General features: G+C 36.3%; 16 protein-coding genes across 16 annotated transcripts; 6 read left to right on the plus strand and 10 right to left on the minus strand.

Moving 5' to 3' along the window:
• Positions 1-731: 731 nt before the first annotated feature.
• LOC138927074 (histone H3) lies at positions 732-1228 on the minus strand. Its single transcript, XM_070282591.1, has one exon. It carries the CDS (start codon positions 1200-1202, stop codon positions 792-794), a length of 411 nt encoding a protein of 136 aa, XP_070138692.1. The 5' UTR covers positions 1203-1228; the 3' UTR covers positions 732-791.
• Positions 1229-1446: 218 nt separating this feature from the next.
• On the plus strand, positions 1447-1855 carry LOC138927073 (histone H4). Its single transcript, XM_070282588.1, has one exon. It carries the CDS (start codon positions 1489-1491, stop codon positions 1798-1800), a length of 312 nt encoding a protein of 103 aa, XP_070138689.1. The 5' UTR covers positions 1447-1488; the 3' UTR covers positions 1801-1855.
• Positions 1856-2360: 505 nt separating this feature from the next.
• Positions 2361-2809, minus strand: LOC122321082 (histone H2A). Its single transcript, XM_043210289.2, has one exon. It carries the CDS (start codon positions 2807-2809, stop codon positions 2435-2437), a length of 375 nt encoding a protein of 124 aa, XP_043066224.1. The 3' UTR covers positions 2361-2434.
• A 44-nt stretch (positions 2810-2853) lies between these two features.
• LOC122321084 (histone H2B) lies at positions 2854-3534 on the plus strand. Its single transcript, XM_043210291.2, has one exon. It carries the CDS (start codon positions 3034-3036, stop codon positions 3403-3405), a length of 372 nt encoding a protein of 123 aa, XP_043066226.1. The 5' UTR covers positions 2854-3033; the 3' UTR covers positions 3406-3534.
• Positions 3535-3799: 265 nt separating this feature from the next.
• On the minus strand, positions 3800-4668 carry LOC122321079 (histone H1-like). Its single transcript, XM_043210286.2, has one exon. The coding sequence runs from the start codon at positions 4636-4638 to the stop codon at positions 3889-3891; it is 750 nt and encodes a 249-aa protein (XP_043066221.1). The 5' UTR covers positions 4639-4668; the 3' UTR covers positions 3800-3888.
• Positions 4669-5942: 1274 nt separating this feature from the next.
• On the minus strand, positions 5943-6446 carry LOC122321080 (histone H3). The gene has a single exon (XM_043210287.2). It carries the CDS (start codon positions 6411-6413, stop codon positions 6003-6005), a length of 411 nt encoding a protein of 136 aa, XP_043066222.1. The 5' UTR covers positions 6414-6446; the 3' UTR covers positions 5943-6002.
• A 209-nt stretch (positions 6447-6655) lies between these two features.
• On the plus strand, positions 6656-7066 carry LOC138925502 (histone H4). The gene has a single exon (XM_070282590.1). The coding sequence runs from the start codon at positions 6700-6702 to the stop codon at positions 7009-7011; it is 312 nt and encodes a 103-aa protein (XP_070138691.1). The 5' UTR covers positions 6656-6699; the 3' UTR covers positions 7012-7066.
• A 557-nt stretch (positions 7067-7623) lies between these two features.
• On the minus strand, positions 7624-8020 carry LOC122321184 (histone H2A). The gene has a single exon (XM_043210651.2). It carries the CDS (start codon positions 8018-8020, stop codon positions 7646-7648), a length of 375 nt encoding a protein of 124 aa, XP_043066586.1. The 3' UTR covers positions 7624-7645.
• A 44-nt stretch (positions 8021-8064) lies between these two features.
• Positions 8065-8745, plus strand: LOC122321189 (histone H2B). Its single transcript, XM_070282604.1, has one exon. It carries the CDS (start codon positions 8245-8247, stop codon positions 8614-8616), a length of 372 nt encoding a protein of 123 aa, XP_070138705.1. The 5' UTR covers positions 8065-8244; the 3' UTR covers positions 8617-8745.
• A 265-nt stretch (positions 8746-9010) lies between these two features.
• On the minus strand, positions 9011-9746 carry LOC138927083 (histone H1-like). Its single transcript, XM_070282603.1, has one exon. It carries the CDS (start codon positions 9694-9696, stop codon positions 9100-9102), a length of 597 nt encoding a protein of 198 aa, XP_070138704.1. The 5' UTR covers positions 9697-9746; the 3' UTR covers positions 9011-9099.
• A 1157-nt stretch (positions 9747-10903) lies between these two features.
• LOC138927072 (histone H3) lies at positions 10904-11407 on the minus strand. Its single transcript, XM_070282587.1, has one exon. The coding sequence runs from the start codon at positions 11372-11374 to the stop codon at positions 10964-10966; it is 411 nt and encodes a 136-aa protein (XP_070138688.1). The 5' UTR covers positions 11375-11407; the 3' UTR covers positions 10904-10963.
• A 212-nt stretch (positions 11408-11619) lies between these two features.
• On the plus strand, positions 11620-12027 carry LOC122321124 (histone H4). The gene has a single exon (XM_070282576.1). It carries the CDS (start codon positions 11661-11663, stop codon positions 11970-11972), a length of 312 nt encoding a protein of 103 aa, XP_070138677.1. The 5' UTR covers positions 11620-11660; the 3' UTR covers positions 11973-12027.
• A 7609-nt stretch (positions 12028-19636) lies between these two features.
• On the minus strand, positions 19637-20085 carry LOC122321181 (histone H2A). The gene has a single exon (XM_043210648.2). It carries the CDS (start codon positions 20083-20085, stop codon positions 19711-19713), a length of 375 nt encoding a protein of 124 aa, XP_043066583.1. The 3' UTR covers positions 19637-19710.
• Positions 20086-20130: 45 nt separating this feature from the next.
• Positions 20131-20810, plus strand: LOC122321185 (histone H2B). Its single transcript, XM_043210652.2, has one exon. The coding sequence runs from the start codon at positions 20310-20312 to the stop codon at positions 20679-20681; it is 372 nt and encodes a 123-aa protein (XP_043066587.1). The 5' UTR covers positions 20131-20309; the 3' UTR covers positions 20682-20810.
• A 265-nt stretch (positions 20811-21075) lies between these two features.
• On the minus strand, positions 21076-21944 carry LOC122321173 (histone H1-like). The gene has a single exon (XM_043210640.2). It carries the CDS (start codon positions 21912-21914, stop codon positions 21165-21167), a length of 750 nt encoding a protein of 249 aa, XP_043066575.1. The 5' UTR covers positions 21915-21944; the 3' UTR covers positions 21076-21164.
• Positions 21945-23218: 1274 nt separating this feature from the next.
• LOC122321178 (histone H3) lies at positions 23219-23722 on the minus strand. The gene has a single exon (XM_043210645.2). It carries the CDS (start codon positions 23687-23689, stop codon positions 23279-23281), a length of 411 nt encoding a protein of 136 aa, XP_043066580.1. The 5' UTR covers positions 23690-23722; the 3' UTR covers positions 23219-23278.
• Between the last annotated feature and the right edge of the window lie 111 nt (positions 23723-23833).

Consider the following 23833-nt stretch of genomic DNA (forward strand, 5'->3'; position numbering starts at 1 on the left):
TTAAAATGTTTAATATTAGAATAAATCTTATCTATTTCCCATTCAGCATATCTTAAAAATTCTAAATTCATTTTCGTCTCAAAAATGGATTGTATATTTTCCACTGGTAGCTCGAAGGTATACGTTGAGGCTAGTAATTTATATTCTGAATGTGTTCATATTACCAATAAACTTTTCTTACTTAACTTTTAGTTACCATATTAAAACGCAAAAAATAAACTACAATTTGTTCTTGGGACTAATGAATTTCATTTGACAATATATACACAATTTACTATATTATTTAATAATATACAACTTATAAATTAGTTTCCAATAGACAATGTGTATATTAAAAAAAAAATGAAATGTAATTCAACTTTTTTATAACAAGACCCTTCGACCCTTTGCCGCTTTTGTAAAAATCATAATAACATTATTTATAAATTATTAATAAATGATTATTTTGATGATCCGCTGCTCACACAAGACCAGACATATTTTTGGTTCTTCATATATGTATCTTCCAAATAATGACAACAGTGTATTTCAATGTTTATTTTGTAAACAATTCCTTATTTATAAAAAAAAAACATGCTTTTAAATGCTTGGATTTATTTTAGTTATAATATATATCCTAGCGTTCGAAAAAAAATATTTAAACCTAACCTATTTTAACCTTTTAAACCTAAAAATAAGTTCTGTAAAATCAAAATAGTTATTCAAATCTCAGTTAAAAAAAGCTTTGTGGTCCTGAAAAGGACCGATTTTTTAGTTTAAATTTAAGGGCTGCCAATTGACAATTGTTCAATTTAAGCGCGCTCTCCACGGATACGACGGGCCAGCTGGATGTCTTTGGGCATAATAGTAACACGCTTAGCATGGATGGCGCACAAATTGGTATCTTCAAACAGACCAACCAGATAGGCTTCGCTAGCTTCCTGCAAAGCCATCACAGCAGAGCTCTGGAAGCGCAAATCTGTCTTGAAATCCTGAGCTATTTCACGCACCAACCGCTGGAATGGCAGTTTACGGATCAACAGCTCAGTACTCTTCTGGTAGCGACGGATCTCACGGAGAGCCACAGTTCCGGGGCGATAGCGATGGGGCTTCTTTACTCCTCCGGTGGCTGGCGCACTTTTACGTGCGGCCTTTGTAGCCAGTTGTTTGCGTGGGGCCTTGCCACCAGTCGATTTACGAGCAGTCTGCTTTGTACGAGCCATTTCAATTTCCAAATTCACTGTTCTCTTCGCGCCTCTAATAACACAATAAACGTGCTGCCCGTTTCGCTACCTCTTTATATACCAGAAACGCCGAGGGTTGAATAGAGGGAGATAGAACGACCTGCCATTTCGTCTATTGGGTTTACGAAGAGCGGGAAAAGCATATCGCTCCGAACTCTTCGAATTCTCGTTGAATCGGTATAAAGAGCGGTGGCTCCTTCCGCGTTAAGTTAGTTCTTCAGTGACTATCGTGCAGTGTCGTATCGTTAATAAACAAAACTGAAAAATGACTGGACGCGGTAAAGGTGGCAAAGGTCTGGGAAAAGGTGGCGCTAAGCGTCATCGCAAAGTCTTGCGTGATAACATCCAGGGTATTACGAAGCCAGCTATCCGTCGTTTGGCTCGTCGTGGCGGTGTGAAGCGCATCTCTGGTCTTATCTACGAGGAAACTCGTGGAGTTCTAAAAGTGTTTTTGGAGAACGTAATTCGCGATGCTGTCACCTACACCGAACACGCCAAAAGGAAGACCGTGACGGCCATGGATGTTGTTTATGCCCTGAAGAGACAAGGACGCACTCTATACGGCTTTGGCGGTTAAAATTATTTTTGTACAGCCTGTACTTAACTATGTATACAATCGGTCCTTTTCAGGACCACAATTTGTTTTAACAGAAAAAGAGAAATAAATTTTAAATAATACCTACATATCTTAGCCTATTAGACAATAAATATATCTAATTATTCAGCACGCTTAAGCCATGCGGCACCCACCAGTGGACTGAAGTCTACACTTATAGTAAAATATATATTGTAGTTTATACAATTCGTTAATATATGTGTATTATACAATCAATAAAAACGCACAATATGACTTAAATCTAAAAGTTTTATTTTAAAAAGAGAAAGAAACTACTAGAAAAGAAGCTTCATATATATATTTTTTTCAATCACACTTCACGCAAATAATAAATACGAAATTCTTGTATTTTATATGTAAGTGGAATTTCAACTTTTATTTCTATCATAGATACATAATGTATCCACAAACATACATTTTTCTCCAATAAATCTGTTTAGAATATTTTTTTGTTGTTTAAACTATTGTCTTGGCCTAATATTTCTAATGAAAATTTGCATTCTTCTTAAATGGTTTGGTCGTCCTGAAAAGGACGTTTGGGTTTATATATGAGTTTATGTACAAGCAGGTAAGATACAGGACCGCAATTAAATCTTTAAGCCTTCTTCTCGGTCTTCTTTGGCAACAGGACAGCCTGGATGTTGGGCAGAACGCCACCCTGAGCAATGGTGACACCAGAGAGCAGCTTGTTCAACTCCTCGTCATTGCGAATGGCCAACTGCAGATGACGGGGAATGATCCTAGTCTTCTTGTTGTCACGGGCAGCATTGCCAGCTAACTCGAGAACTTCAGCTGCCAGGTATTCCATAACGGCAGCCAGATAAACAGGAGCGCCGGCACCAACGCGTTCAGCATAGTTGCCTTTGCGGAGCAGACGGTGAATACGTCCAACGGGAAACTGAAGACCAGCACGATTCGATCGGGACTTTGCCTTTCCCTTCACTTTTCCACCCTTGCCACGGCCAGACATATTTTTTTACTTCACGTTTATTCACTTCACACACGAATATTGAACACAACTTCGGAACACCAATTTATACCTATGCGTTTGCCTTTGCGTTCCGTTGGGGGTAGGTCGTTTCTGATGAACATTTTGAATAGCAGACCTGAAAACCCTGCTCGAATAAAAGTACTAAAAACTGATCCAACACCAACTTTGGTATAAGTGGAAGTGAAGTGAATTTTAAAGTAATAATGCCGCCGAAAACCAGTGGAAAGGCAGCCAAGAAGGCTGGCAAAGCTCAGAAAAATATAACCAAGAACGATAAGAAGAAGAAGCGCAAGAGGAAGGAAAGCTATGCCATCTACATCTACAAGGTTCTGAAGCAGGTCCACCCTGACACTGGAATTTCGTCTAAAGCTATGAGTATAATGAACAGCTTCGTGAACGATATCTTTGAGCGTATTGCTGCTGAGGCATCGCGTCTGGCGCATTACAACAAGCGCTCGACCATCACCAGTCGGGAAATCCAAACGGCTGTTCGCCTTCTCCTGCCTGGAGAGTTGGCCAAGCACGCCGTCAGTGAAGGAACCAAGGCTGTCACCAAGTATACAAGCTCCAAGTAGATTTCTCGCTTGATGGGCAGAATGATCGAAAAAAGGCCCTTTTCAGGGCCACAACATTATTTCATCAAAGACACCCATTTTTCAATAAAAGTAAATAAATTAATTGTTTGAAATCGTTTTTGTAAGAAACTGAAATTTAATTTATGTTGTTTTAGTATTAATATACTATATTATAAATAGCCAATTCGCGATCGCTATTTTAAATCCAATTAGGATGGATGAAATTTATATTTATACTGTATTAGCATTTATATAATATATTATATTCTTATATTAATACAATTTTCAAAATTACGATTGCTATTTTGAATCCAATTAGGATTAAGATACTCTTCTAAAATGTCAAGCTAAGCAAAATTGATATTTTTTCTCTTTAAAAAATGTATTGTAGCCCTGAAAAGGGCTTGTTTAATGTAATTTTAGATATCGAAATCTAAAATTGCGATTGCGAAACTGTACAAATATAATGCACATTATCACAATTTATTTTTTCGCTGCCGTGGTCTTAGCTTTCGGCTTCTTTGCGGTAGTAGGAGCTGGTGCTTTCTTTACCGTCTTCTTGGGCTTAGCGGATGCAGCTGGTTTAGCCTTTGGGGCTTTAGCTGCCTTTGGTTTCGCCGATGATGGCTTCACTTTTGTTGCTACTGTTTTAGCCTTAACGGTACCAGACTTCTTAGCGTCCTTTGCCTTGGCCTTCTCGGGTTTCTTCTTTTCAGCTGTCTTCTTGGTAGCCACGGCTTTTTTAGTTTTCGGCTTCTTGTCGGCAGCTCCCGCGGCCTTCTTAGTCGTGGCTCCGGTCTTCTTGGTCGATACCTTCTTGCTTTTAGTTTTTTTCTCAACAGAAGAAGGCTTCGGCTTGGGCTCCTTTTTGGCTGAAGCCGATAATTTAAAGGAACCAGAAGCACCCTTTCCCTTCGTCTGGATCAGCTTACCATTGGCCACAGCAGACTTCAGGTACTTCTTGATGAAAGGAGCCAGTTTCTGAGCATCGCACTTGTATGTGGCAGTGATGTACTTCTTGATTGCTAGAAGCGAGGAGCCCCCACGCTCCTTCAAATTCTTAATTGAAGCGTCTACCATTTGTTGAGTTGGCGGATGCGATGGTGGTGCTGCGGTCTTCTTCGCTTTTGTGGCAGCAGATCCAGTTGCCTTTTTGGCTGCTACTTTCTTCTCAGCCGGCGCCGGTGGAGCTGCCACAGGAGACGCGGATGTAGCTACTGCTGAATCAGACATTCTTTAAATTTTTATTCACAAAAATAAACTTTTTTTATGCAAAAAATAGCCCGCGAACCCACATCCAAAGTCCCTTGTTCGGATGAGAATCGAGGAGGAGAGCAGTTTGACTATGTGTTTGGCACAGTTCATTTGTGTTACAAATGTTTTTTCAAAGGGTGTAATTATTTTTCATTATTTTGTTCTTATGATAATAAAATTAATGTTTGTTTTAATTGCGTTTGAATCTTAAATATTCAAAATTTGAGGAAAACCTTTCTCAGTTGCCGTATATAGATTCGATACTTTTTTTTGGGTACCCGAAAGTGCACGTTTACGTTAATATCTTAAATATTTTGCATTAAAACGTCATTAAAAATATAAAATTGTTGTATTTTTTGTTAATTTACTACTGAAAGTCTTAAATTGAACTTTCAACTACCAGCTATGCAAAACGTAACTATATTTTTATGAAGTATTCATGCTTAAATATAGCTTTTAAAATGACCCTTTCCTGGATAAAATGTGAACTTTCATTTGACATTAAGAAACTGTTTTCGTACTAAAAAATATTATTTTTCTAAAATAATGTAAATTAAAATGTTTAATATTAGAATAAATCTTATCTATTTCCCATTCTGCATATCTTAAAAATTCTAAATTCATTTTCGTCTCAAAAATGGATTGTATATTTTCCACTGGTAGCTCGAAGGTATACGTTGAGGCTAGTAATTTATATTCTGAATGTGTTCATATTACCAATAAACTTTTCTTACTTAACTTTTAGTTACCATATTAAAACGCAAAAAATAAACTACAATTTGTTCTTGGGACTAATGAATTTTATTTGACAATATATACACAATTTACTATATTATTTAATAATATACAACTTATAAATTAGTTTCCAATAGACAATATGTATATTAAAAAAAAAATGAAATGTAATTCAACTTTTTTATAACAAGACCCTTCGACCCTTTGCCGCTTTTGTAAAAATCATAATAACATTATTTATAAATTATTAATAAATGATTATTTTGATGATCCGCTGCTCACACAAGACCAGACATATTTTTGGTTCTTCATATATGTATCTTCCAAATAATGACAACAGTGTATTTCAATGTTTATTTTGTAAACAATTCCTTATTTATAAAAAAAAACATGCTTTTAAATGCTTGGATTTATTTTAGTTATAATATATATCCTAGCGTTCGAAAAAAAATATTTAAACCTAACCTATTTTAACCTTTTAAACCTAAAAATAAGTTCTGTAAAATCAAAATAGTTATTCAAATCTCAGTTAAAAAAAGCTTTGTGGTCCTGAAAAGGACCGATTTTTTAGTTTAAATTTAAGGGCTGCCAATTGACAATTGTTCAATTTAAGCGCGCTCTCCACGGATACGACGGGCCAGCTGGATGTCTTTGGGCATAATAGTAACACGCTTAGCATGGATGGCGCACAAATTGGTATCTTCAAACAGACCAACCAGATAGGCTTCGCTAGCTTCCTGCAAAGCCATCACAGCAGAGCTCTGGAAGCGCAAATCTGTCTTGAAATCCTGAGCTATTTCACGCACCAACCGCTGGAATGGCAGTTTACGGATCAACAGCTCAGTACTCTTCTGGTAGCGACGGATCTCACGGAGAGCCACAGTTCCGGGGCGATAGCGATGGGGCTTCTTTACTCCTCCGGTGGCTGGCGCACTTTTACGTGCGGCCTTTGTAGCCAGTTGTTTGCGTGGGGCCTTGCCACCAGTCGATTTACGAGCAGTCTGCTTTGTACGAGCCATTTCAATTTCCAAATTCACTGTTCTCTTCGCGCCTCTAATAACACAATAAACGTGCTGCCCGTTTCGCTACCTCTTTATATACCAGAAACGCCGAGGGTTGAATAGAGGGAGATAGAACGACCTGCCATTTCGTCTATTGGGTTTACGAAGAGCGGGAAAAGCATATCGCTCCGAACTCTTCGAATTCTCGTTGAATCGGTATAAAGAGCGGTGGCTCCTTCCGCGTTAAGTTAGTTCTTCAGTGACTATCGTGCAGTGTCGTATCGTTAATAAACAAAACTGAAAAATGACTGGACGCGGTAAAGGTGGCAAAGGTCTGGGAAAAGGTGGCGCTAAGCGTCATCGCAAAGTCTTGCGTGATAACATCCAGGGTATTACGAAGCCAGCTATCCGTCGTTTGGCTCGTCGTGGCGGTGTGAAGCGCATCTCTGGTCTTATCTACGAGGAAACTCGTGGAGTTCTAAAAGTGTTTTTGGAGAACGTAATTCGCGATGCTGTCACCTACACCGAACACGCCAAAAGGAAGACCGTGACGGCCATGGATGTTGTTTATGCCCTGAAGAGACAAGGACGCACTCTATACGGCTTTGGCGGTTAAAATTATTTTTGTACAGCCTGTACTTAACTATGTATACAATCGGTCCTTTTCAGGACCACAATTTGTTTTAACAGAAAAAGAGAAATAAATTTTAAATAATACCTACATATCTTAGCCTATTAGACAATAAATATATCTAATTATTCAGCACGCTTAAGCCATGCGGCACCCACCAGTGGACTGAAGTCTACACTTATAGTAAAATATATATTGTAGTTTATACAATTCGTTAATATATGTGTATTATACAATCAATAAAAACGCACAATATGACTTAAATCTAAAAGTTTTATTTTAAAAAGAGAAAGAAACTACTAGAAAAGAAGCTTCATATATATATTTTTTTCAATCACACTTCACGCAAATAATAAATACGAAATTCTTGAATTTTATATGTAAGTGGAATTTCAACTTTTATTTCTATCATAGATACATAATGTATCCACAAACATACATTTTTCTCCAATAAATCTGTTTAGAATATTTTTTTGTTGTTTAAACTATTGTCTTGGCCTAATATTTCTAATGAAAATTTGCATTCTTCTTAAATGGTTTGGTCGTCCTGAAAAGGACGTTTGGGATTATATATGAGTTTATGTACAAGCAGGTAAGATACAGGACCGCAATTAAATCTTTAAGCCTTCTTCTCGGTCTTCTTTGGCAACAGGACAGCCTGGATGTTGGGCAGAACGCCACCCTGAGCAATGGTGACACCAGAGAGCAGCTTGTTCAACTCCTCGTCATTGCGAATGGCCAACTGCAGATGACGGGGAATGATCCTAGTCTTCTTGTTGTCACGGGCAGCATTGCCAGCTAACTCGAGAACTTCAGCTGCCAGGTATTCCATAACGGCAGCCAGATAAACAGGAGCGCCGGCACCAACGCGTTCAGCATAGTTGCCTTTGCGGAGCAGACGGTGAATACGTCCAACGGGAAACTGAAGACCAGCACGATTCGATCGGGACTTTGCCTTTCCCTTCACTTTTCCACCCTTGCCACGGCCAGACATATTTTTTTACTTCACGTTTATTCACTTCACACACGAATATTGAACACAACTTCGGAACACCAATTTATACCTATGCGTTTGCCTTTGCGTTCCGTTGGGGGTAGGTCGTTTCTGATGAACATTTTGAATAGCAGACCTGAAAACCCTGCTCGAATAAAAGTACTAAAAACTGATCCAACACCAACTTTGGTATAAGTGGAAGTGAAGTGAATTTTAAAGTAATAATGCCGCCGAAAACCAGTGGAAAGGCAGCCAAGAAGGCTGGCAAAGCTCAGAAAAATATAACCAAGAACGATAAGAAGAAGAAGCGCAAGAGGAAGGAAAGCTATGCCATCTACATCTACAAGGTTCTGAAGCAGGTCCACCCTGACACTGGAATTTCGTCTAAAGCTATGAGTATAATGAACAGCTTCGTGAACGATATCTTTGAGCGTATTGCTGCTGAGGCATCGCGTCTGGCGCATTACAACAAGCGCTCGACCATCACCAGTCGGGAAATCCAAACGGCTGTTCGCCTTCTCCTGCCTGGAGAGTTGGCCAAGCACGCCGTCAGTGAAGGAACCAAGGCTGTCACCAAGTATACAAGCTCCAAGTAGATTTCTCGCTTGATGGGCAGAATGATCGAAAAAAGGCCCTTTTCAGGGCCACAACATTATTTCATCAAAGACACCCATTTTTCAATAAAAGTAAATAAATTAATTGTTTGAAATCGTTTTTGTAAGAAACTGAAATTTAATTTATGTTGTTTTAGTATTAATATACTATATTATAAATAGCCAATTCGCGATCGCTATTTTAAATCCAATTAGGATGGATGAAATTTATATTTATACTGTATTAGCATTTATATAATATATTATATTCTTATATTAATACAATTTTCAAAATTACGATTGCTATTTTGAATCCAATTAGGATTAAGATACTCTTCTAAAATGTCAAGCTAAGCAAAATTGATATTTTTTCTCTTTAAAAAATGTATTGTAGCCCTGAAAAGGGCTTGTTTAATGTAATTTTAGATATCGAAATCTAAAATTGCGATTGCGAAACTGTACAAATATAATGCACATTATCACAATTTATTTTTTCGCTGCCGTGGTCTTAGCTTTCGGCTTCTTTGCGGTAGTAGGAGCTGGTGCTTTCTTTACCGTCTTCTTGGGCTTAGCGGATGCAGCTGGTTTAGCCTTTGGGGCTTTAGCTGCCTTTGGTTTCGCCGATGATGGCTTCACTTTTGTTGCTACTGTTTTAGCCTTAACGGTACCAGACTTCTTAGCGTCCTTTGCCTTGGCCTTCTCGGGTTTCTTCTTTTCAGCTGTCTTCTTGGTAGCCACGGCTTTTTTAGTTTTCGGCTTCTTGTCGGCAGCTCCCGCGGCCTTCTTAGTCGTGGCTCCGGTCTTCTTGGTCGATACCTTCTTGCTTTTAGTTTTTTTCTCAACAGAAGAAGGCTTCGGCTTGGGCTCCTTTTTGGCTGAAGCCGATAATTTAAAGGAACCAGAAGCACCCTTTCCCTTCGTCTGGATCAGCTTACCATTGGCCACAGCAGACTTCAGGTACTTCTTGATGAAAGGAGCCAGTTTCTGAGCATCGCACTTGTATGTGGCAGTGATGTACTTCTTGATTGCTAGAAGCGAGGAGCCCCCACGCTCCTTCAAATTCTTAATTGAAGCGTCTACCATTTGTTGAGTTGGCGGATGCGATGGTGGTGCTGCGGTCTTCTTCGCTTTTGTGGCAGAAGAACACTATTTATTTTTCATTATTTTGTTCTTATGATAATAAAATTAATGTTTGTTTTAATTGCGTTTGAATCTTAAATATTCAAAATTTGAGGAAAACCTTTCTCAGTTGCCGTATATAGATTCGATACTTTTTTTTGGGTACCCGAAAGTGCACGTTTACGTTAATATCTTAAATATTTTGCATTAAAACGTCATTAAAAATATAAAATTGTTGTATTTTTTGTTAATTTACTACTGAAAGTCTTAAATTGAACTTTCAACTACCAGCTATGCAAAACGTAACTATATTTTTATGAAGTATTCATGCTTAAATATAGCTTTTAAAATGACCCTTTCCTGGATAAAATGTGAACTTTCATTTGACATTAAGAAACTGTTTTCGTACTAAAAAATATTATTTTTCTAAAATAATGTAAATTAAAATGTTTAATATTAGAATAAATCTTATCTATTTCCCATTCTGCATATCTTAAAAATTCTAAATTCATTTTCGTCTCAAAAATGGATTGTATATTTTCCACTGGTAGCTCGAAGGTATACGTTGAGGCTAGTAATTTATATTCTGAATGTGTTCATATTACCAATAAACTTTTCTTACTTAACTTTTAGTTACCATATTAAAACGCAAAAAATAAACTACAATTTGTTCTTGGGACTAATGAATTTTATTTGACAATATATACACAATTTACTATATTATTTAATAATATACAACTTATAAATTAGTTTCCAATAGACAATATGTATATTAAAAAAAAAATGAAATGTAATTCAACTTTTTTATAACAAGACCCTTCGACCCTTTGCCGCTTTTGTAAAAATCATAATAACATTATTTATAAATTATTAATAAATGATTATTTTGATGATCCGCTGCTCACACAAGACCAGACATATTTTTGGTTCTTCATATATGTATCTTCCAAATAATGACAACAGTGTATTTCAATGTTTATTTTGTAAACAATTCCTTATTTATAAAAAAAAACATGCTTTTAAATGCTTGGATTTATTTTAGTTATAATATATATCCTAGCGTTCGAAAAAAAATATTTAAACCTAACCTATTTTAACCTTTTAAACCTAAAAATAAGTTCTGTAAAATCAAAATAGTTATTCAAATCTCAGTTAAAAAAAGCTTTGTGGTCCTGAAAAGGACCGATTTTTTAGTTTAAATTTAAGGGCTGCCAATTGACAATTGTTCAATTTAAGCGCGCTCTCCACGGATACGACGGGCCAGCTGGATGTCTTTGGGCATAATAGTAACACGCTTAGCATGGATGGCGCACAAATTGGTATCTTCAAACAGACCAACCAGATAGGCTTCGCTAGCTTCCTGCAAAGCCATCACAGCAGAGCTCTGGAAGCGCAAATCTGTCTTGAAATCCTGAGCTATTTCACGCACCAACCGCTGGAATGGCAGTTTACGGATCAACAGCTCAGTACTCTTCTGGTAGCGACGGATCTCACGGAGAGCCACAGTTCCGGGGCGATAGCGATGGGGCTTCTTTACTCCTCCGGTGGCTGGCGCACTTTTACGTGCGGCCTTTGTAGCCAGTTGTTTGCGTGGGGCCTTGCCACCAGTCGATTTACGAGCAGTCTGCTTTGTACGAGCCATTTCAATTTCCAAATTCACTGTTCTCTTCGCGCCTCTAATAACACAATAAACGTGCTGCCCGTTTCGCTACCTCTTTATATACCAGAAACGCCGAGGGTTGAAAAGAGGGAGATAGAACGACCTGCCATTTCGTCTATTGGGTTTACGAAGAGCGGGAAAAGCATATCGCTCCGAACTCTTCGAATTCTCGTTGAATCGGTATAAAGAGCGGTGGCTCCTTCTGCGTTAAGTTAGTTCTTCAGTGACTATCGTGCAGTGTCGTATCGTTAATAAACAAAACTGAAAAATGACTGGACGCGGTAAAGGTGGCAAAGGTCTGGGAAAAGGTGGCGCTAAGCGTCATCGCAAAGTCTTGCGTGATAACATCCAGGGTATTACGAAGCCAGCTATCCGTCGTTTGGCTCGTCGTGGCGGTGTGAAGCGCATCTCTGGTCTTATCTACGAGGAAACTCGTGGAGTTCTAAAAGTGTTTTTGGAGAACGTAATTCGCGATGCTGTCACCTACACCGAACACGCCAAAAGGAAGACCGTGACGGCCATGGATGTTGTTTATGCCCTGAAGAGACAAGGACGCACTCTATACGGCTTTGGCGGTTAAAATTATTTTTGTACAGCCTGTACTTAACTATGTATACAATCGGTCCTTTTCAGGACCACAATTTGTTTTAACAGAAAAAGAGAAATAAATTTTAAATAATACCTACATATCTTAGCCTATTAGACAATAAATATATCTAATTATTCAGCACGCTTAAGGCATGCGGCACCCACCAGTGGACTGAAGTCTACACTTATAGTAAAATATATATAGTGACATATCCATAGCATTATACATAAACTATGTAAATGTCCACACACCCACACACTCACACATACACATTAAGTATTTGTCAGAACTTACCCTTGAGACTTAGATTCAAATAGGCAAATGCACCGAACATGATCCTAGCCCAAATCAGACCTAAACATAATTGAGGATGGAAAAGTACTTATAAACAAAAATCCTCAGACTAAACAGACCGAGGGAAACATGCATTCAGCACGTTCCCATAATTCAGATCCCCAAACCCAATCGTAAAACTCAAATTTCGGGACCAAAGACAAAAACAAATTCAAAAGCAAGAATCCAAAGTCCAATCGGGAAAGTTCTCAGCCTAAACAATAAAACACACTCAATTAGAATAAACACACTCAAGTAAAGCTCGAAAGCTCCAAAACCGAGGTTTGATCGTAAAAGAAGTCAGAGTTAGGAGTGAAGTTCAGTTTAAGATCTACAAGTAGTAGGTTGGTGTTCTTCAAATAAAGAATATTTGTAACCAGTTGGACATAAGAAAAATAAAGATAATTTTTTTTATTGAAAACTTATGGTGCAAACATTTAATTGGCGCAGTCGGTAGGATTTCTAAAAAGGTCCTTACACCAAGTTATCGGTACTGATCAACAAAGAAGGATAATACTATACGACTAGTTTATCCTGATCAGCGAAAGTGACTAAAAGAAATCCGCAAAAGAATTTATGTGCAGTGCGACTGTATATAAAGACAATTAATTAAAAATCCAATTCGGTCAATAACTCCACGAATTTTCGTGCGACAATATTGCAATACAAAAACTTCAAAAGCGATAAAAATGGCGACACCACAGTTATCCGAGATCCATCTCAATCAATTGATTGGACAAATCAAGGAACTGCCTTATTTCGACGGCAACCCAATAGAGCTCAGCCGATTCATTACACGGGTCGAGTATCTGTTGCAGTTATACCCAACACAGGATGTGAGGCAAAACCATATCATCTACGGGGCCATCGAGAGGACCATTATTGACTCAGCACAAGCAGTCATCGCAGAAGAAAAAACCACAACATGGATGCAGACGAAACTGGCCCTGATTAAAGCATTCAAGGACCATAGGCCATACGAAGATGTCATCCGCCACGTACATCAAACACCTTACCCAGGGAGCATCAGTAAGTTCATAAACGAACTTAAAATCAGGTCATCCGTAGTTTTAAATAAGTTAGATTTAGAAATGGATCAGACAGATAAAACAATTTATACAAGTTCATTGAACAAAACAATCAGGGATTGCATTGAAAAGAAACTTCCGGACAGATTGTATAATTCACTATCGAAAAGAGATATTACAACTATTACTAACTTAAAAGAGGCAGCCATGACTCTAGGCCATTGGGATTCAGATCCATACGATAATTATAAAACCAGGTATTATGATCAACGTAGGAATTTGGGTAATTCAAGACAGAATCAAAATTACTCGAGAAATAATTCAAATCATTATCCCCGACATAACTCAAATAATTATTTGAATTATAATCCAGGATCAAGCAATCCAACAAATATTCCGAATTCACCTGCCAGAAACCAAAACCAAGGCAACTATCATGAACTCAGAAGGAATTTAAATCAAGGTAGAGCTCAGAACCCCATGAATTATCAGGCATCAACTTCTAATAATTCTCCAAATGCACCTGTTAAGAGACAGAGAGAAAGTGAAAGCGCCCAAAGTAGAATGGACGTAAATTTTCAGCAAATAGCCTCGGAAAACGAAAACAGTATCCTTATATCAGAGTAGTAGTCAAAGGTAAAACTCTCAAAGCAATGATCGATACAGGATCTTCCATTAACATCATGAGAGAAAACTCAGGAAATTTTGCAGAAACTAACGAAAATCAGAAAGTCTATACAATAAATGGACCAATTAACTTACTTAAAAGCATTACATTAAATCCCAGTAAAATTTGCCCAGTAAAACAAAAATTTTTCTTACACAAATTCTCAGAGAATTATGACATACTTATAGGCAGAGATTTTTTGAAAGAAAGTAAAGCTAAGATAGATTATGAAGATGAATCAATTACGTTAGGAGACAAAAAACTTTTCATTGAATATGGTGAAGATGATAAAGAGGGCAAGACCGCACTAAAATGCCTTAGCTCAAAATCATCCGAACAAGAAATTAAAAAGGGCAAGACCGCACCAAAATGCCTTAGCCCAAAGTCAATCGAAAAGAAAGAGGAAAAGGATGAGACCGCACAAGATTGCCTTAATCCACCTCTATCAGAAGATGACTCATTTAATTTTTCCATAAACAACGAACTTAGAGAATGCAACGAATTTCGTCTCGAACATTTAAATGAAGAGGAAAAGAAAGATTTAAAAAGGGTTTTGTTTGAATTCAAAGATATTCAGTACAAGGAAGGTGAAAATTTGACTTTTACTAGTACAATAAAACATTCAATACAAACAAAACACGAAGACCCGATATATAAAAAGCCATACAAATATGCGCAAGCTTTTGACGAAGAAGTTAATACACAAATTACTGAGATGATTAAACAAGGAATAATTCGAAAGTCGAAATCTCCTTATTGTTCACCAATCTGGATAGTCCCAAAGAAAAGCGATGCTTCAGGAAAGAAAAAATTCAGATTAGTAATAGATTATAGGAGTTTAAATGAAATCACAATAAACGATAAATTTCCGATCCCTAGAATGGATGAAATTCTAGACAAATTAGGAAAATGCCAATATTTTACAACACTCGATTTAGCCAAAGGCTTCCACCAAATTCAAATGGATGAAAATTCCATAGCAAAAACTGCATTTTCAACTAAACATGGGCATTATGAATATACCCGTATGCCATTTGGTCTTAAAAACGCCCCTGCAACTTTCCAAAGATGTATGAACAATCTCTTAGAAGATTTAATCTATAAAGATTGTTTAGTATACCTGGATGACATCATTATTTTCTCCACTTCATTGGAAGAACATATTTTGTCTCTTAAGAAAGTTTTTGGAAAATTAAGGAATGCCAATTTGAAATTACAATTGGATAAATGTGAATTCATGAAAAAGGAAACAGAATTTTTAGGTCATATCGTAACTACAAGTGGTATCAAACCTAATCCTAATAAAACCAATGCTATAACTAACTTTCCAATACCTAAGACCCCAAAACAAATAAAATCATTTTTAGGACTATGCGGCTTCTATCGCAAATTCATTCCTAATTTCGCTAATATTGTAAAACCAATGACAGTTAAATTAAAAAAAGGAGCAGTAATTGATATAAAGTGTAAAAATTACATAGAAGCATTCGAAAAATTAAAAGTACTTATTACTTCAGATCCAATACTTATTTATCCTGATTTCAGTAAAACATTTTCTTTAACAACTGATGCAAGTAATATAGCAATCGGTGCAGTGTTATCACAAAACCATAAACCCGTATGTTATGCAAGCAGAACTTTAAACGAACATGAAATCAATTATGCCACGATAGAAAAAGAATTGTTAGCGATCGTTTGGGCAACGAAATATTTCAGATCTTACTTATTCGGAAGACGTTTTGAAATACTCAGTGATCATAAACCTCTTGTTTGGCTGAATAATATCAAAGAACCAAACATGAAGTTACAGAGATGGAAAATAAAATTAAATGAATTTGATTACGAAATTAAATATTTACCCGGAAAAGAAAATTATGTAGCGGACGCTTTATCCCGAACCAAAATAGAAGAAAATATGTTAGGAGAAGTAGCCGAAAGTGTAGGCGCAACCGTACATAGTGCACAGGAAGACAACCAAAATTACATACCAATAACGGAACGACCATTCAATTATTTCCCTAGACAAATCGAATTAATAAAAGGAAATGAAGACCAAACGAACGTACAGCATTATTTTCATAAAATCAAAATCAAAATAACTTATAAAGAAATGACTGAAGACCTGGCAAAAGAAATAATTAAAGAATATTTATGTACAAAGAAAAGCGCTATTTACATGCACAATGACTCAGATTTCCCAACATTCCAGAAAGTTTTCGTAGAAATAATCAATTCTAATCATTTAACAAAATTAGTAAGATGCACAACTAAATTAGAAGATATCTTGACATACGCAGAATTCAAGGAGAAAATATTGGGAAGACATAAAGAACTATTACATCCAGGAATAGAAAAAACAATTAATTGGTTCAAAGAAAAATACTATTTCCCTGACCATCAAAACTTAATCCAGAACATTATTAACGAGTGCGAAATTTGTAACATATCTAAAACAGAACATAGAAACACAAAACTTTCTTTCGAAACCACCCCAGAAATACAAAACATCCGTGAAAAATACGTAATGGATTTTTATATAGTAGGTAATCAACAGTTTTTATCTTGTATTGACGTGTATTCAAAATTTGCTTCATTAGTAGAAATAACAAGTAAAGATTGGCTAGAAGCGAAAAGAGCAATAATGAAAGTATTTAATGAAATGGGAAAACCACAAGAAATTAAAGTAGATAAGGATTCAGCATTTATGTGTGTAGCTTTACACAACTGGTTAGATTCGGAAGGAGTAAAAATTCAGGTAACAACAAGTAAGAATGGTATATCAGACGTAGAAAGATTCCATAAGACAGTTAATGAAAAACTACGAATCATTGGAAGTGAGACAAATATTGAAAATAGGTACACTAAATTCGAGTTAATACTTTACATTTATAATCACAAAACAAAACATAATGCTACAAACAGAGTACCAGCCGATATTTTCATGTATGCAGGAACACCCGATTATGATACACAGGATAAGAAAATCAATAAGATTAATCAACTAAATAAAGACAGACATGATTATGAAATAGATACCAAATATAAGCAATCTCCGTTAGTAAAATCAAAAACAACTAACCCGTTTAAAAAGACAGGAAATATCAGACAAGTTGATGAGAAACATTTTGAAGAAACCAATAGAGGCAGGAAAATTACTCATTATAAATCTAAATTTAAAAAGAAAAAAATAATTAATAAAAGTAAATATAACAATTCCAGACAAACAGAAGAAACCTAATGGATTCAACAACCTCTATAAAATTATTATGTTTATGATTATATTAACTACTTCAATTCAAATGACGAATGGACAAAACATCGAAATAAATCCGATAAAAGCCCAAAATGGATACTTAATGTTTAAAACAGGCACGATAGACATTCCAACTAATTATGAGAATCACTTTATAAGCATAAATATTACGAAAACAGAACAAATCTTTGAGAAATTAGTAGAAGAAGCATGTGAATTCAAAGGAACATTGCAGATAGAATATTTAGTGGGAAAACTTCAACGAGAAATTAATGGTATTAAAATCGCAAAACGTAGCAAAAGAGGGTTGCTAAACATTGTAGGAACAACTTACAAATACTTATTTGGAACATTGGATCAGGATGATAAAGAAGAGTTAGAACAGAAAATCGATACACTAACTGAGAATAGTATTCAAAGTAATGATTTGAATAAGATTATTGATGTCGTAAACAATGGATTAGATTTAATCAACAAATTTAGAGACGAGGAAGAGAAAGAGCAACAGGCTAACGTCCTAATATTTAATCTACAACACTTCACAGAATACATAGAAGACATTGAGTTAGGAATGCAACTAACTAGACTTGGAATTTTTAACCCCAAACTTTTAAAACATGATAATTTAAAACAGGTGAATTCCGAGAAATTGCTTAAAATCAAAACTTCCACTTGGCTCAAAACTAATACAAATGAAATTCTGATTATGTCCCACATTCCTACCGAAATATTTAAAGCCCCTGTTTTCGAAATTATTCCCTACCCAGATGAAGACAATAACATACTAACAGAGAACACGATCAATAAGTATTTCCTACATGATGAAAAAGTATTTGATAAAGAAACAGGAAAGATTGTATTTGACGAATGTATAAATGGAATAATTAAACAAGAAAATACAGGTTGTAAATACACTAAAACTCATAAAAATTTTCAAATTGATTATATTGAACCAAATATTTTATTGACATGGAACATCCCTAAAACATTTTTAAATCAAAATTGCATTAATAAAGAAATTTCTATAAGCGGAAGTAACCTTATCAAAATCCTTAATTGTTCGGTTCAATTGAATGAATTTATCCTTTCAAATACAATGGCAGATTACACCCAAACAGTTTATGTCAGTAATAATGTAACAAAACTAGAACCGCTAGCATATATCCAAACAAAAGAAATTATAAAAACACACACAAAATATTATAATGTATTCCAAATAATAACAACAACTACTTTTATAATTACAATTATAAGTTTATCTTTGTATCTATTCTATAAGTTCAAAAGTTTACCGAAGAAACTAATTGTAAAATATGTAAAACCAAAGGAAGAAACACCAAAGATTCCAGAAATTGTAAACGATCAACCTAATATGAACATAGGAGAGCATCTCATGTTATACCCAAATCTATCGACCTGAGGACAGGCCAAATTCAAAGGTTGGGGGAGTGACATATCCATAGCATTATACATAAACTATGTAAATGTCCACACACCCACACACTCACACATACACATTAAGTATTTGTCAGAACTTACCCTTGAGACTTAGATTCAAATAGGCAAATGCACCGAACATGATCCTAGCCCAAATCAGACCTAAACATAATTGAGGATGGAAAAGTACTTATAAACAAAAATCCTCAGACTAAACAGACCGAGGGAAACATGCATTCAGCACGTTCCCATAATTCAGATCCCCAAACCCAATCGTAAAACTCAAATTTCGGGACCAAAGACAAAAACAAATTCAAAAGCAAGAATCCAAAGTCCAATCGGGAAAGTTCTCAGCCTAAACAATAAAACACACTCAATTAGAATAAACACACTCAAGTAAAGCTCGAAAGCTCCAAAACCGAGGTTTGATCGTAAAAGAAGTCAGAGTTAGGAGTGAAGTTCAGTTTAAGATCTACAAGTAGTAGGTTGGTGTTCTTCAAATAAAGAATATTTGTAACCAGTTGGACATAAGAAAAATAAAGATAATTTTTTTTATTGAAAACTTATGGTGCAAACATTTAATTATATTGTAGTTTATACAATTCGTTAATATATGTGTATTATACAATCAATAAAAACGCACAATATGACTTAAATCTAAAAGTTTTATTTTAAAAAGAGAAAGAAACTACTAGAAAAGAAGCTTCATATATATATTTTTTTCAATCACACTTCACGCAAATAATAAATACGAAATTCTTGAATTTTATATGTAAGTGGAATTTCAACTTTTATTTCTATCATAGATACATAATGTATCCACAAACATACATTTTTCTCCAATAAATCTGTTTAGAATATTTTTTTGTTGTTTAAACTATTGTCTTGGCCTAATATTTCTAATGAAAATTTGCATTCTTCTTAAATGGTTTGGTCGTCCTGAAAAGGACGTTTGGGTTTATATATGAGTTTATGTACAAGCAGGTAAGATACAGGACCGCAATTAAATCTTTAAGCCTTCTTCTCGGTCTTCTTTGGCAACAGGACAGCCTGGATGTTGGGCAGAACGCCACCCTGAGCAATGGTGACACCAGAGAGCAGCTTGTTCAACTCCTCGTCATTGCGAATGGCCAACTGCAGATGACGGGGAATGATCCTAGTCTTCTTGTTGTCACGGGCAGCATTGCCAGCTAACTCGAGAACTTCAGCTGCCAGGTATTCCATAACGGCAGCCAGATAAACAGGAGCGCCGGCACCAACGCGTTCAGCATAGTTGCCTTTGCGGAGCAGACGGTGAATACGTCCAACGGGAAACTGAAGACCAGCACGATTCGATCGGGACTTTGCCTTTCCCTTCACTTTTCCACCCTTGCCACGGCCAGACATATTTTTTTACTTCACGTTTATTCACTTCACACACGAATATTGAACACAACTTCGGAACACCAATTTATACCTATGCGTTTGCCTTTGCGTTCCGTTGGGGGTAGGTCGTTTCTGATGAACATTTTGAATAGCAGACCTGAAAACCCTGCTCGAATAAAAGTACTAAAAACTGATCCAACACCAACTTTGGTATAAGTGGAAGTGAAGTGAATTTTAAAGTAATAATGCCGCCGAAAACCAGTGGAAAGGCAGCCAAGAAGGCTGGCAAAGCTCAGAAAAATATAACCAAGAACGATAAGAAGAAGAAGCGCAAGAGGAAGGAAAGCTATGCCATCTACATCTACAAGGTTCTGAAGCAGGTCCACCCTGACACTGGAATTTCGTCTAAAGCTATGAGTATAATGAACAGCTTCGTGAACGATATCTTTGAGCGTATTGCTGCTGAGGCATCGCGTCTGGCGCATTACAACAAGCGCTCGACCATCACCAGTCGGGAAATCCAAACGGCTGTTCGCCTTCTCCTGCCTGGAGAGTTGGCCAAGCACGCCGTCAGTGAAGGAACCAAGGCTGTCACCAAGTATACAAGCTCCAAGTAGATTTCTCGCTTGATGGGCAGAATGATCGAAAAAAGGCCCTTTTCAGGGCCACAACATTATTTCATCAAAGACACCCATTTTTCAATAAAAGTAAATAAATTAATTGTTTGAAATCGTTTTTGTAAGAAACTGAAATTTAATTTATGTTGTTTTAGTATTAATATACTATATTATAAATAGCCAATTCGCGATCGCTATTTTAAATCCAATTAGGATGGATGAAATTTATATTTATACTGTATTAGCATTTATATAATATATTATATTCTTATATTAATACAATTTTCAAAATTACGATTGCTATTTTGAATCCAATTAGGATTAAGATACTCTTCTAAAATGTCAAGCTAAGCAAAATTGATATTTTTTCTCTTTAAAAAATGTATTGTAGCCCTGAAAAGGGCTTGTTTAATGTAATTTTAGATATCGAAATCTAAAATTGCGATTGCGAAACTGTACAAATATAATGCACATTATCACAATTTATTTTTTCGCTGCCGTGGTCTTAGCTTTCGGCTTCTTTGCGGTAGTAGGAGCTGGTGCTTTCTTTACCGTCTTCTTGGGCTTAGCGGATGCAGCTGGTTTAGCCTTTGGGGCTTTAGCTGCCTTTGGTTTCGCCGATGATGGCTTCACTTTTGTTGCTACTGTTTTAGCCTTAACGGTACCAGACTTCTTAGCGTCCTTTGCCTTGGCCTTCTCGGGTTTCTTCTTTTCAGCTGTCTTCTTGGTAGCCACGGCTTTTTTAGTTTTCGGCTTCTTGTCGGCAGCTCCCGCGGCCTTCTTAGTCGTGGCTCCGGTCTTCTTGGTCGATACCTTCTTGCTTTTAGTTTTTTTCTCAACAGAAGAAGGCTTCGGCTTGGGCTCCTTTTTGGCTGAAGCCGATAATTTAAAGGAACCAGAAGCACCCTTTCCCTTCGTCTGGATCAGCTTACCATTGGCCACAGCAGACTTCAGGTACTTCTTGATGAAAGGAGCCAGTTTCTGAGCATCGCACTTGTATGTGGCAGTGATGTACTTCTTGATTGCTAGAAGCGAGGAGCCCCCACGCTCCTTCAAATTCTTAATTGAAGCGTCTACCATTTGTTGAGTTGGCGGATGCGATGGTGGTGCTGCGGTCTTCTTCGCTTTTGTGGCAGCAGATCCAGTTGCCTTTTTGGCTGCTACTTTCTTCTCAGCCGGCGCCGGTGGAGCTGCCACAGGAGACGCGGATGTAGCTACTGCTGAATCAGACATTCTTTAAATTTTTATTCACAAAAATAAACTTTTTTTATGCAAAAAATAGCCCGCGAACCCACATCCAAAGTCCCTTGTTCGGATGAGAATCGAGGAGGAGAGCAGTTTGACTATGTGTTTGGCACAGTTCATTTGTGTTACAAATGTTTTTTCAAAGGGTGTAATTATTTTTCATTATTTTGTTCTTATGATAATAAAATTAATGTTTGTTTTAATTGCGTTTGAATCTTAAATATTCAAAATTTGAGGAAAACCTTTCTCAGTTGCCGTATATAGATTCGATACTTTTTTTTGGGTACCCGAAAGTGCACGTTTACGTTAATATCTTAAATATTTTGCATTAAAACGTCATTAAAAATATAAAATTGTTGTATTTTTTGTTAATTTACTACTGAAAGTCTTAAATTGAACTTTCAACTACCAGCTATGCAAAACGTAACTATATTTTTATGAAGTATTCATGCTTAAATATAGCTTTTAAAATGACCCTTTCCTGGATAAAATGTGAACTTTCATTTGACATTAAGAAACTGTTTTCGTACTAAAAAATATTATTTTTCTAAAATAATGTAAATTAAAATGTTTAATATTAGAATAAATCTTATCTATTTCCCATTCTGCATATCTTAAAAATTCTAAATTCATTTTCGTCTCAAAAATGGATTGTATATTTTCCACTGGTAGCTCGAAGGTATACGTTGAGGCTAGTAATTTATATTCTGAATGTGTTCATATTACCAATAAACTTTTCTTACTTAACTTTTAGTTACCATATTAAAACGCAAAAAATAAACTACAATTTGTTCTTGGGACTAATGAATTTTATTTGACAATATATACACAATTTACTATATTATTTAATAATATACAACTTATAAATTAGTTTCCAATAGACAATATGTATATTAAAAAAAAAATGAAATGTAATTCAACTTTTTTATAACAAGACCCTTCGACCCTTTGCCGCTTTTGTAAAAATCATAATAACATTATTTATAAATTATTAATAAATGATTATTTTGATGATCCGCTGCTCACACAAGACCAGACATATTTTTGGTTCTTCATATATGTATCTTCCAAATAATGACAACAGTGTATTTCAATGTTTATTTTGTAAACAATTCCTTATTTATAAAAAAAAACATGCTTTTAAATGCTTGGATTTATTTTAGTTATAATATATATCCTAGCGTTCGAAAAAAAATATTTAAACCTAACCTATTTTAACCTTTTAAACCTAAAAATAAGTTCTGTAAAATCAAAATAGTTATTCAAATCTCAGTTAAAAAAAGCTTTGTGGTCCTGAAAAGGACCGATTTTTTAGTTTAAATTTAAGGGCTGCCAATTGACAATTGTTCAATTTAAGCGCGCTCTCCACGGATACGACGGGCCAGCTGGATGTCTTTGGGCATAATAGTAACACGCTTAGCATGGATGGCGCACAAATTGGTATCTTCAAACAGACCAACCAGATAGGCTTCGCTAGCTTCCTGCAAAGCCATCACAGCAGAGCTCTGGAAGCGCAAATCTGTCTTGAAATCCTGAGCTATTTCACGCACCAACCGCTGGAATGGCAGTTTACGGATCAACAGCTCAGTACTCTTCTGGTAGCGACGGATCTCACGGAGAGCCACAGTTCCGGGGCGATAGCGATGGGGCTTCTTTACTCCTCCGGTGGCTGGCGCACTTTTACGTGCGGCCTTTGTAGCCAGTTGTTTGCGTGGGGCCTTGCCACCAGTCGATTTACGAGCAGTCTGCTTTGTACGAGCCATTTCAATTTCCAAATTCACTGTTCTCTTCGCGCCTCTAATAACACAATAAACGTGCTGCCCGTTTCGCTACCTCTTTATATACCAGAAACGCCGAGGGTTGAAAAGAGGGAGATAGAACGACATGCCATTTCGTCTATTGGGTTT

Source organism: Drosophila bipectinata, unplaced genomic scaffold, assembly GCF_030179905.1.
Source record: "Drosophila bipectinata strain 14024-0381.07 unplaced genomic scaffold, DbipHiC1v2 scaffold_165, whole genome shotgun sequence".
NCBI lineage: Eukaryota > Metazoa > Arthropoda > Insecta > Diptera > Drosophilidae > Drosophila > Drosophila bipectinata.

Bases quoted from the DNA above. Each gene is read 5' to 3' on its own strand.
- LOC138927074 (XM_070282591.1), bottom strand. From the start codon at position 1,202: ATGGCTCGTACAAAGCAGACTGCTCGTAAATCGACTGGTGGCAAGGCC.
- LOC138927073 (XM_070282588.1), top strand. From the start codon at position 1,489: ATGACTGGACGCGGTAAAGGTGGCAAAGGTCTGGGAAAAGGTGGCGCT.
- LOC122321082 (XM_043210289.2), bottom strand. From the start codon at position 2,809: ATGTCTGGCCGTGGCAAGGGTGGAAAAGTGAAGGGAAAGGCAAAGTCC.
- LOC122321084 (XM_043210291.2), top strand. From the start codon at position 3,034: ATGCCGCCGAAAACCAGTGGAAAGGCAGCCAAGAAGGCTGGCAAAGCT.
- LOC122321079 (XM_043210286.2), bottom strand. From the start codon at position 4,638: ATGTCTGATTCAGCAGTAGCTACATCCGCGTCTCCTGTGGCAGCTCCA.
- LOC122321080 (XM_043210287.2), bottom strand. From the start codon at position 6,413: ATGGCTCGTACAAAGCAGACTGCTCGTAAATCGACTGGTGGCAAGGCC.
- LOC138925502 (XM_070282590.1), top strand. From the start codon at position 6,700: ATGACTGGACGCGGTAAAGGTGGCAAAGGTCTGGGAAAAGGTGGCGCT.
- LOC122321184 (XM_043210651.2), bottom strand. From the start codon at position 8,020: ATGTCTGGCCGTGGCAAGGGTGGAAAAGTGAAGGGAAAGGCAAAGTCC.
- LOC122321189 (XM_070282604.1), top strand. From the start codon at position 8,245: ATGCCGCCGAAAACCAGTGGAAAGGCAGCCAAGAAGGCTGGCAAAGCT.
- LOC138927083 (XM_070282603.1), bottom strand. From the start codon at position 9,696: ATGGTAGACGCTTCAATTAAGAATTTGAAGGAGCGTGGGGGCTCCTCG.
- LOC138927072 (XM_070282587.1), bottom strand. From the start codon at position 11,374: ATGGCTCGTACAAAGCAGACTGCTCGTAAATCGACTGGTGGCAAGGCC.
- LOC122321124 (XM_070282576.1), top strand. From the start codon at position 11,661: ATGACTGGACGCGGTAAAGGTGGCAAAGGTCTGGGAAAAGGTGGCGCT.
- LOC122321181 (XM_043210648.2), bottom strand. From the start codon at position 20,085: ATGTCTGGCCGTGGCAAGGGTGGAAAAGTGAAGGGAAAGGCAAAGTCC.
- LOC122321185 (XM_043210652.2), top strand. From the start codon at position 20,310: ATGCCGCCGAAAACCAGTGGAAAGGCAGCCAAGAAGGCTGGCAAAGCT.
- LOC122321173 (XM_043210640.2), bottom strand. From the start codon at position 21,914: ATGTCTGATTCAGCAGTAGCTACATCCGCGTCTCCTGTGGCAGCTCCA.
- LOC122321178 (XM_043210645.2), bottom strand. From the start codon at position 23,689: ATGGCTCGTACAAAGCAGACTGCTCGTAAATCGACTGGTGGCAAGGCC.